We start from the raw sequence: 12,172 nt of genomic DNA, 5'->3' as shown, positions 1-12,172 counted from the left end.
CAGCAGGGTTTGGGGCACTCCCAGCTGCCACACCTCTGTGAAAAAGGGATTGAGAGCAGCTTCCCTGCTAATGCCCTTCCAACTGCGATGGCTCTAGGATCTAAGAATCTGCTTTCTGTTAGGAAAAACTATAAAACTTTCAACAAAAGATGAAAAACATGTCTCGCATTGGCATAAAAGCAGGAGATTTCCTTGGAGGAAGGAGTGGCATACTGAAAATTCCCTGGAAAGTAGAATGCAGAAAGAATAACTGCCAGTGGCAGCAAGCTCTGAGTATCAGCAAATACAAGGGTTATAAAGCTAACAACAAAAGAAATCCCTCCAAAATGTGCACATATGTACAAGCCAGACTCAATACTTTCTTAAAACTAATGATTGGGCCTTAAATCATTTACAATCAATGAAGTACTTTCTTTTATTTCCCACTTTAGTTCTTGAAATTTGGCATCTGTTGAATCCTGTATTAGGGCTTTTTCCAAATGCAAGACCTGGGGAATTTTGTTAACAGTGCAATAAAAATAACTTCATAGCGTTACAGGGAAACATTAAAGCCTCTTTGTGTGTGTGTGTGTGTGTGTGCTGCTCTTTCCTATTTTTTTTTTTCAAAAAAAAAAAAAATACAGACATTGTTTCTTTAAAAGTCTCCATCTGCAAATCCCATTAGATGTGCATATAAGGTTTCGGATGATTAATAGGTGCCTGCTTTGCTTTGGTTGGAGGGAGCGGGCGTGTGTACGTTAACCCCTCCCTCCCCTCTCTCACATTTCACTTCACAAACTTGTCACTCTCTCCCCAGCACAGTATTTAAAAAGTGTTTCACTCATGTCCAGCACTTCACAAGGAAGCGAGCTTCAGGCCTTGGGAAATAATTCAGGGCAATCACTGCCTAGGTCTGGTTACTCTTTTCCAGTCGGGACAATGAAGACTTTTAGAAGAGTTTCCAAAATAACAAGTCTGCAACAGCCCCAAACCCACAAACAAACTGTTGTTTAGAGAGGAAATCCATCCCGTAATCCATCCCCTCTTCTGATTGAGAAGCCTGAGCTGCAACCAGCCCCGAGCACCGGAGCGTGGACGGCGCTGGAGGCGAATGGATCCCACCATCAGCAGCTGCATGCGTGGTCCCCAGGCTTCAGCCCCGCTCTGGGGGTGCCTTCGGAGCAGCCGTGCGGACGTCCCTGCAGCCACGGGGCTCAGCCACTACCCGCCGGCACCCTTCTCCTTCCATCAAAAGTCAGATTTTGCTGCCTACTCTGATTTCTCAGCCTCCTGCCTGGTGACGGCTCCGCAGAGCTTCCCGCCCGAGGAGCAGCACCCTTCTTTCCACCACCCTGACTGGCACCAAGCGGCCAGTGAAGCCCGAAGACGGCCGAATCCGGGACTGGCCTTGGCTTCTGGAGAGTCAGAAGGCGGCAGCCCAAACCTCGTGAGCGTGGCGATGGGCATGAATGAAGAGTATGAAGCGCCGGTAAGCGCTGCGATCGAGACAGAGAAAAAGACATCCAAAAGAAAAAAGGAAAACTCAGGTAGGTGGCGTGAAAGCAGGGATGTGGGATGGTACGGGCTGTAGCGTGAGAGCACCTACAAGATTAGAACTAAAGCTGATGAAGAAAGCATTTTGCAATTCATAACTAGGAAACCCACACAATAACACCATCGAAACAAAGTTGCTTGTTCCTTGATGACCTCCAGTGTTTGTTTCACTCCTGCAGGTCTTGTTAACTGCCCAAGGTGTTTTATGCACCAGCACATGGCAAATTTGCTGTAACTAAGCAGGAATCACAAGGTGCATGGACACTGAGCTCAGAGTCCTAGGTCGTGGAGTTACATCTTGGATACCTGCCATTTGCCCAAGTGTGAGTGAACGGGAGTCAAAGGGCAAAGATCCCTCATCTTCAGCAGCCTGGGGCTAGCTGGAAATACAGTACCAGGGTTTTGACATCTCAGTTCATAGCATGAGACGCATCAAAGTCTCCCTTTAGATACAAATTCTGTTTGGCCTCGCTGAATATTGAATGTTTTTACTGCAAAACAGGAGATACCAAAAGCTTGCCCATCCGTGCAACATCTAACCATGTGGAAAACAATGCAGATGGCTTTCATTGCGTCATCCTAGCTAGCAAAACACTTTCTTTCTACAGTACCATATTCAAGAGTTTCAGGTGTATAACCTCTCATTTGCTGCTATTTCAAATCCAGACATGCGAAATACGCATAAAGTTGTTTTCTCCTAAGGAAGTTGTTCAAAAATATGAGGTTTATATGCATTCATTTGCTATAGCATTCATTTACAAACCAGTGTGCTTTTCCCCACAGCATTGTTATGAAGCAGGGAATATTTTCCAGCATCCCTGTTTTACGGATAGAGAACTGAGACACAGAGAGACATTTATTTGATGTAAAAATAATAAAAAAGCTTGTCAATCCTTAAAACTTTCTTTAAAGCAGGGATAGATTCGGAACAGTTAGAGAACAGCTATGTTGTGGCAATAGCAACAGTGGTGTCTACTACAGGCATGCATGTATGAACGCACACACCCCCTTTCCTTCCTCTACCAGCTTTAATTATTTAGATGCTATATTCGGTCCCGACTTCCCAGGCTCAGCAAATGGCCTGAAGACAGCAAATAGCCCAGGGTGAGCTTTCACAGCTGCCCCTGCAGCCCTGCCACAAGCCACAGCTATTAACATTCACAAATCTTTTTCTTGCAGAGGGCTCCAAGTATTCAGTACTGTACAACCTAGCAAATAATTTATAGAAATGCCTTTGTAATTACAGCATTAAAGAGGCTAGAAGGCTTTATAATGACTTCAGGTTTAATACATCTATCATATACCACGAAGTAAAAAACATAAGTCGATCAGTAAGGAAACTCCAAAGCTCTAAATTAATCTTTAAAACCAAAAGGTAAGCATTAAAACCTTAGGGAGAGCCACTTCGGAAGTGAACTAGTTTTCAGGTGAAAGCTGTGTCTAAAGAATCACCTTACGCTGCTTTTTTCATGCTAAATGTTTTTTAGGATGACCAGTTGCAGATAGTTTGGATATCCCACCCTTCTCACCACGTAAGCTGAAGAATAAGGCAGCAAGAAACAGGTCTGAGTAGATGCCTTTGTTATTATGGGAATTAAATAATACAGAACGTTAATCAGAAAGTGGTGCCTAATGACTCCCTCCCTTAACCACAAATAGATGTATGCTGTTGACTTTCAGCCCTTGACTGAAGAATTCTGGGGGAGAAAAAACAAGGTGAAAATGTGCAGAGCAGAACTTAATTCTGGCCTGACCATTCTTTCTCCCTCATGCCACTGACTAAAGAGGGTTTTCTAGGCTTGCAATACCCGTTTACAACCATGGAGGTGTAAAAAGCAGTACGTAAGAGCCAACAGCAGCAGGTAGCAGCTGAAAACTTGAGGAAGACAGAAAAGGAGAGCACAGGCAGGTCCCCGGGCAATGTAAAGGGATCTGGGGGCAGAACTTCATCTGTCCCAGACCCCTGCGCACACCCTCTGTCGAGCATCCTTCCAGGAGGTGCTCACTGAAGTAACTGCTGGTTACTTTATCATCAGCTGCCAAACGAATCAGCTATTCATGAAGTCACTTCACTTGGCCAACGTTCCTGAGAGCTTTCAGAATTTTATGTTCCATGACAGCAAAATCCATCTTACCACTTGATTTAACCACTTCCAATAAATATACCCTCAAAGTCTTTAGTATGGGGAAAAAGTGACGTTGTGCAGATGCTTCAGATTTTTATTACACTTTCTTCTACTAAGGAAAAAATTGCACACGCTGGCAAGAGTTTGCAGGACAACAAACACCACGTGCCTTGCTCAGGGCTGTGGATCACCAGGGGCATTACCAAGCAGGCAACATCCTGCATTACAGGCATTAGTCAGTCCCATGCTTCCATGGTTAAGCTGCTGCGAGTGATACAAACACCATCTCTGGCACCCAAATCCTGCACATGCACAGTGCAGAGTCCTTGCGTCTTCCTCAAAAGCACTTTTTACCAGCCACCCATAAGACTCTCTACCTTAAGTCTCTTTGCAATGCCACGTGGGGCAGAACCTGCGCTGGTCCCAGAGACACTTAGCTATTTAAAATTATTCATATAATTCATAAGGGATGAAGGATATCCTTTGCACAGGGGCAAGTGGTGAACTCCCATATGTACCCAGCATGGGATCTGTGCTTCAACTCCTGCATCGCCACTGCCCTCCCCAAAGCCACACTTGTTTTGGGGAATGCAGTGAGGCTGGTGTTTGGTGCGAGATTGGAACCAAGAGGCTCAGGAGCCAGGACAATGCTGATGTCCCTGCCCATGGCAGGGGGGGTTGGAATTAGATTGTCTTTAAGGTGCCTTCCAACACAACCTGTTTTATGATTCTATGCAAACAGGACTAATTGCCTTGAAATGGAGGGCAGCACGTGGTGCACTGCTCCTGTGCACATCATCACTAACGTGAGCTATATTCAATTTCTCTGTTTCTGGTGGGCAGAGCTAAGATCAGATAAATCACAAAGCCTTCAGCCACACAGGAGGTTTTTTTCAGCAAGGAAAATGACACCTAGAAGATACTCATTTCATGCTCACTGCTACTGCTTTGTATACAGTTTCTATGGAGAAACAGTATGCGCCAGGATGTATGGTAATGCTAGGACATGTGAAACTTCATTGCGCACTAATTACACACAAGAATTAAGTAATTAGCACCCAACATAACTAAAATGTTACTAACTCGTTCAGTTTGGGGAGTCTAGCCAATTGCAGGAGCAAAAGAGGGAGAAGAGGCCAGGAACTTGTAACACCAACTGCCTGAAAGACTGGCACAGTTTGGGCTTTGCTCACAAAGCAAGGGTATTTTTCCTTGTGCTGCATGGAGATTCTTCACAAGCATTTCTTTAAAAAACAGGAGAATGTGATAATAATAATAATAATAATAATAATAAAAAGACTGCCACCATCTCAGGCAAAGTCAGCTTGTGTTCACTTTTTGGCATAATTGGTGCAGCATACCTTTGGCTATGGCTTGAAATTTAGCTTTAGAAATACAGCTCCTAACCACAGGGGTGGTTCTGAAGCCAGTCACACAGGTGCCAGCTCTCCCTCTGGCTGTTGTTCAGCACAGACTTGAAGCAGATGAGTGCCTGCAGCACCATGCACGGAGGCTGGCTCTCCGGTCTTGCTCATTTTCCCACATTCTCCCCTCCCAGCGTTCCCAGGCCGTGTGCTTCCCACCCATGGTGCTTCCTCAGCAGCTTCACCCTACCCCTTGCACCGCAGGAGGTCACCGTGCACTCATTGCACAGTGCCCATCCTGCACGAAGTGCTACCTCTGCTGCCAGCTGCTTGGCAGTCTGCAAAGCCAAAACTGGGGGGGGTGATAACGCGTGCGTATGGAGCAAAAGAGATGGGGAAGGAAATTACTGATAGCTCCCATCCCATGGCTGCTCACTACAGACCTTGCAGACCCAGCCTGTGCTCCTGTGCTTTGGGTGATGATCCCCGTCCCACCTTCACCCCTTAAACCAAAGGCTGACAACACTGTGCTGAGCTCAGGGGGTACAATGCACGCTTTTACACCCAATCTCTTTACACGTGCTCACACGGGTCAAGGTAACTGCAAATTCTGTGTGTTTGCCCCTTAGAAAACCAGAACTCGAGCAACAAGGCAGAAAGCAGCAGCAAGTCGCGGAAGGAAAGGACAGCTTTCACAAAGGAACAGCTACGGGAGCTGGAGGCTGAATTTGCCCACCACAACTACTTGACGAGGCTCAGGAGATACGAGATAGCTGTGAACCTGGACCTCACCGAAAGACAAGTAATTCCCCAACCCCTTCCTCCCCACCTTCTTCCTTCCCCACAGCTTCTCCCTAAAACTATAAAGCTGACTGGTTACTCAAGGCAGGTATAATGCAATGGCACAGAGGTGTTTTAATACAAAACTTCCATGGTCTTTTGAAGCATGTGTTAAAAAATTCTGTAAGTACTTAATACATGTAATTCTAAAAAAAAAAAAAAAAAAAAAAAAAAAAAAAAAAAAAACTGACACCTACTGAGCTCTACTGAGCTATTGTTTACCACCACCCCTTGGTACATACTACACTGAGGCTTACAGATGGAATACAGATATCAGCTTAGACTCTAATTACCAGGACATAATTGGGATGACACATTTGATATGTGTCCTTCCTGGGTCAGGTGGTATTTCAAGGTGATGAGGGAGGACAAGAATGCAAAGTTTAGCGGAGGCAGATATTTCTCTCCTCTCACTGGGATCTCAGTCAGGGTTTCCTTACCAAACTTGGTGTAGAGGAACTGCTCAATTAAATGAAGATGACTGCAATTCCTGAAGGATTAGACTGGCTGGGGTGGATGTTAAAAGGTGCACTGTACCCATTGGATCGGCACGTATAGCTGACAAAGATGCCAGGCAAAGCACTTGTGCTACCTCTGCTGGTCTCAGCAACATCCTCCAGGAACAGCTTAGAAAGAACTGTTCCTGCCTTCGTTAGAGGGAGAGCACTTACACTTATGAGGTTCCTTCCAATTTTTCTTCCCGAATTTCATGAAACACATCTGTTGATATATATGCATCGGTCTGCTTAGACAGCTCAGCCTGAGGTCATAATTCCTCATCTCCTTTCCACCTCCCAGGTCAAAGTATGGTTTCAAAACAGAAGAATGAAGTGGAAACGCGTTAAGGGGGGGCAGCCCGTGTCCCCCCACAAACACGACACGGAGGACATGGACTCCGCTGCCTCCCCCAGCTCTGACTAGCGCCTGCAGCAGCGAGAAGAGCACGGGGAGAGGAACTGGACAGAGAGCAGGCACGACACAGCCACGGGTCAGCTATGGCACCGTGCCATGGCCCCGCCTGCAAAACTCATGGTGCTGAGCCTTCGAAAGGAGTACGATGCTGTAGCTGGCAGAGACAATCAACGGGCACAAGGGGAAAAAAGCCGAAGGAGAGCAGGACTTTGATTTTCATTGGAATGAATCTAGCTCTCTGGACATGTCTCACTGCCATGGGCCTACCTTCAGAATAAAACCTAAGAACCACTGTATATAAAAGCAGGAGTAATGTTGCTTAGGCTCTCAAACACTTGGAGAATACAGGCTATCAGGCAGAAAGAAAGGGTCCAGCTGGTGACAATGCCACTGTGTTGTCATCCAGCCTCTCCCTGGCCACTTCTTCTCATTCTGCACTTAGACTTGGCAAGGCACATTCTGTTCTCCCTGTACCTTCCTCTAAGAGAAATGAGTTCTTTGATGTACTGAAACCAGAACTAAAACCGGTTCTGGTTTGGGACCAGACCTATAAACGCAATTCTGCTGACCAGCCTGAGGAGAGCTGGCTTCCCACTCACAGCCGGGAGGACAGGTGCCTTGCTGATGCTAGCGATTTGCAGAGGGACGTTTCTTCCAGGCTTACTGTAAATCCTGAAATCAAATTCCTAGATATCCCAGATATTCCCGGATTTAAGTCTGAAATGTTTTTTTCAAAGCAGCCATCACCAACTATCACAGCAGGTTCTCTGATTGCAATAGCTTTTACAATTTTATTTTCCACATTCATGTCTGCTTAAATGAAGGAAAACTGTTCCTTAATGCTTCATTTCATTTGCATTTAGGAAATCTTTCAGGATACTCAGTTTTCCTTGTGAATCCAGGATTGTCAGGAGGAGCAGAAAATGTTCTGCGGAGTGATTTAGCCAAGTTTACTATCTACAGATTCTTGTTTCATTTTCCATTGGAGACAAAACTTTCCTCAGAATAAACAAGCACACGTGTATATTTAAGCTGCATACAAATACATCTGTTAATCCAGGTATCGTGTGGATTTACAATTACTACTTAGACGTCTAAGTCAATATTTGTTTATGAAATTTACAGTTATGTGACCAACTTAGCCCTTTTTGCAAACTTTCTATGAATAGGTTATTTTTGTGATTTTTCTTTGCTGATGTTTGCAACTGATCAGATATGTCATACAAATGAAACGTACCTGTGCTCTTCAAAACATGCCAACTTCCTGTGTCTTTTCTGTCCTTCCATTTTGGTTTTAATCTGTATTTGATCGCCTCCACCTTTGGGGTTTGACTGACCCCAGGACATTTTACTAGAGATCTTTAAAGCCACTAAAGCTGACACAGCCAGCTGCCCCTATTTCTTGTGTAAATAGAAGGTTAAAGCAGCTTTCCAGTACAGGATCACAAATTGCCATGGAACAACCGGATGTCTGAACACCACTTCCACTTGAAATTGCCCCCCTTCCAGCCAAAACATGTAATACCTCAAATTATGAAGTTTTAGGAAAGCATAGCATCTGCTGCCTTTTGTTTTGTTTTGGTTAATGTGTTCCAATACAATTTTGCCATATCTTAAACAGACTTTTCCATTGGCATACCGTATAACGGCTATTGAGAATACCAAAATTTGTGCTTAAATAATTGAAAGATAATCACAGCTTGCAGCTGTGGCATACTGTTATACTATTTTCCCTTCACCTTACTCTGAACTGCTGTTGGGCTTTAGCATGGTCTGCAGATACGCTGGATATAAAGCTGCATATCTGCATGATATACTTGGAAAGTAAACTATGTTTGTCCCACTTGTAAAAGACTGCAAAGTAGATTAATAAGAATGTTTCTTTTGTAACAGATGCTGGATTCTTTTCAAAGAACTGAGAGTCACTGTATCTAGTAGGAAAATTGGAGTTGGACTTGATGATGCTTGCTTTTAACGCAAACTAATGGTAAATAATAAGATAAAATAATTAAGAGCATAGTTTTCCTCTCTGGGGGCTATATCTATTTGATATAATCTTCAGATCTTCACAGAAAGGGAATATCACCCATTTTCCACCCAAACGGACTATCCATATGTGATGTTTCCATAGGACATCTTGCAGACAGGCCAGACCCCAAGTACTCCAGCAGCAATAGGCTCGGGTGTGATTTGACAAGTGGTGTTATTCGGGTTACAAACTGGTGTGAAGAATAGGTTACCAACCTCACCATTCACATTACAGAAAATAAGTAAAAAATAAAAAATAAAAATGTGTCCAAGCACAAATGAGAAGCTGCTACGGTTTATCATATAACAGTAGAAAATGTCTCTGGTTCCTCCTAAACCTTGGTGCTTCTGCTTAAGCTCCTGACAAAGTTCACTGGTTTAGCTTGAGCTCTTTGAAGCACCGAGGAAGCTGCTTTTGGGGGTAACTCCAGCGCTACCCTCGACATCTGCCCCCTCCCCTCCCCCCCCCCAACCACAGGGCACCACAGGGCAGGGGTTTGGGTACTCATTTCCTTGTGAGCTCTTAAAGCAGCTCCACACCACACATCGTCCCACTGCTGCCTCCCTGCTGGGGTCTGGAAGCTTGCAAGCTGCAGAAGCAGCTTCTTTGGGGATGAAAACTTCTGGGCTCTTGGCTACCAACATAAACTAAAATCAGAAGGAAGGGTAATAAATCTTCCCTCTTGTTGAAGCTGCTAACAGTAGCTTATTGCATCCTAATTCATTTAAAAGTACATCAATGGGACCTCACTCGGTACCCAGAATTACAGCTCAGACACAGTCCTCGTGCTGGCTGTGGGGCTGTAAGGCACAAGCCACCTGCGAGAGCATTTTATGTTAGGAGGCTTCCACATCAAACCATCGGCCTGTCCCGAGCCCTCAGTGCTTTGGGAAGGAGCGCTTTGCTCCCAACATCAAAGCCTCTGACCCCTGAACCCTCGGTGCCAAGAGGCTCTCAGGCGAAGTCTGTCAGGGAGCAAAATCTCTGACCTGCAATTATTCCTCCCAGAAATCCACTCAGGCTTAATTCTCCTCGCGGAAGGGAAGGCAGCTACCTGGGGATGTCTGACGATGCTTCCCATGCCTGACTCACAATAAATCTCTCACCCGCCTAGCTCGGGGAAGGGCCGGTGTGTTTTCCACAGAGCTGCAAGACTTTCCTCCCATGCAAGACCAGGGCAAGCTGTCCGCAGGGACCGGGGAGATCTGTATAAACCTGAAAATACGTGCTGCAGCCCTTTATGTCTGTGCTGCCCCTCCTAGCTACAGGAAGAGAAGCACCCTCCTTGCAGTCATAGATTTTACGGACCTTTCAGCTACCTAGCTGGATGCCAACATAGCAGATGCTCTGATTTGGTTTATGTGCCCTCTGTCACTAGCCCTCGGTTTCTTTGTGGCTTTCCATAGCAATGAGCTGGCAGTTTCTAAGTCACGGATCCGCTTGGGCAACTCCAGAGGTAGGTGGGACTAACTCAGGGGCTGCCCCTCCGCAAATGTGAATTCCTGAATGAATGTAGACACTCACCAAAGGAACAACAAAACAAAGCCTACCAGTTCTAGATGTCCTGTTTATTTTTATTTACTGAGGCTATTTTTTTATGTTATGTTTTTATGCTAATTTTTTAATTAGCCAGTTGATTCAAAGAGATGATGCTATACACCATCCAGTCAGATGCTTCAGTGGTTTTACAAGAGACTCTAGTATTAATAAAATAGATATGAAACTAGCAGTAATTGACTGTCAACATAGCTGAACCTCACGTGCACAGCTATGAGATTACCATGCTATCAAAGAACTTGGTTGAAGCTTTTCTGCTGGCCTCATCTGTTAACCCTCCAAGAGTTCTTTCAGAGCTGAACAATAAAGGTCATCTGTAGCCACCTGAGACAAGTTTATATTCCGAATACCTGTTTCAAAAGAAAAGATTATAAATCATTCCCTAGCAGTCATTACCACTTTGCGGTAAACGAGCAGAGCTGAAGGAAGCACCCGATTCTTATCTTGGAAGCATTTGTATTTGTTTCCCCAGGGAGCAGAGCTTTGGAGAACTGTGGCAGTTTTATGTCAGCAGGCCCGTGGCCAGCCTTGGGAAGAGGTTCTTCCTTTGAAGCATTTCACCTCGCAGTGCTTTGGCGTTTGCTGCAGACAGAATGAACTCTCCCCAGTGATTTTCTGCTATCACAGGGCTCAAACACCTTGCACATGCCGCTGGAAGCAGCAAAGCACCAGCCAGGGATGGCGTCTGATTATTTTTATTCACCTTGTTTGTTTGTTTTTTTTTCCACCCCATATGTTTCTATTTGTCACTTACTGATCACAAACATCTCATCCCAGTTTAAACCAGGCTCTCCAAACATCTACCCAAATTGCCTTAGAGTGGATGAGATCCTTGGAGGGCTTTCCCTGGGTCCAAGCAGCAGAGCATCATCCTTCCCATGCACTTCAGCTTCAGAATTTCCTACGGCTTTGTCACATCTTGCAAGGAGGGGGGGGATACGTTGCAGCTAGATGGGAACTTGGTTGCACTAAATGAGTGACTTGTCCTCAGTCCCAAGCTCCACCTAGCGAAAGGCTCTTACAGCGCACGGTGGCATCAGCCTTCATAAATTATTGCTGTGCCTGGAGCAGCCAGACCTTTCCCATATACCATACCTCCTGCTGCTGCAAATCTCTGCCTGCCCGAGAAGGAGCCTTTCTCTGTCAGGATTACAAGCTGGTGAAAGGCCGGAGGAGCAGAGACTTGCTCACAACTGCACTTTTCACCGAGGCTGGTAATAAAAGGGGTCCAATAAAAACACGACACTTCCTTTTCCATAAGGTATTACTTAAGTGGATATGACTGTATTTCATCATGGAGACAGCAGAGTGAAAAATTGGAAGCAACAGCTCCATTTCCCTTCAAACACTTTTTTAAAGCTATGACATATCCTTGCTAATGTTTTCTTAAACCACCTGCTTGGACTTTTCCCTGACAGCATAAAAGGCAAAAATTGTGGAGAGAAGAGTAGCGCAGCACAACGGCGAAGCTGTCTGAATCGCTCATTTGTAACTCAGAAAGATGCCTTCTGCAACTCCTCCAGGAGGCTTATTGCAAGGGTTTGTATAGATCTGTGTTTATATAGGTAGATGAATAGAGATATGGATTTGATAGGGCCATTTGAAAACATTGCCCTGCAACTCTTAGAGTTGGCTTTTCCTTCTTATTGATTACGATAATAACCCTGCAGTTTCTTACAGAATTAGGAGCTGTCCCCTTCCACCTTTCTAAGGCCAAGTACGATCAGATCTTGAACTCAGTTTCTCCTGTGCATTTTATATTTTTGACTTCTATTACAAATATTTAAGCCCATTACTTCCTGGGCCTTGAG

The 12,172-nt window shown here is 45.0% G+C and overlaps 1 protein-coding gene across 1 annotated transcript; it reads left to right on the top strand.

Moving 5' to 3' along the window:
• Positions 1-727: 727 nt before the first annotated feature.
• MEOX1 (mesenchyme homeobox 1) lies at positions 728-8,031 on the top strand. Its single transcript, XM_035347866.1, has 3 exons — positions 728-1,526; positions 5,653-5,825; positions 6,662-8,031. The coding sequence occupies exons 1-3, from the start codon at positions 1,091-1,093 to the stop codon at positions 6,782-6,784; spliced, it is 732 nt and encodes a 243-aa protein (XP_035203757.1). The 5' UTR covers positions 728-1,090; the 3' UTR covers positions 6,785-8,031.
• The last annotated feature ends 4,141 nt before the right edge of the window (positions 8,032-12,172 follow it).

This window comes from Oxyura jamaicensis, chromosome 27, assembly GCF_011077185.1.
Source record: "Oxyura jamaicensis isolate SHBP4307 breed ruddy duck chromosome 27, BPBGC_Ojam_1.0, whole genome shotgun sequence".
NCBI classification, from domain to species: Eukaryota; Metazoa; Chordata; class Aves; order Anseriformes; family Anatidae; genus Oxyura; species Oxyura jamaicensis.
The sequence above is the reverse complement of the archived record's forward strand: the minus strand, read 5'-3'. Positions and strand labels throughout refer to the sequence as shown.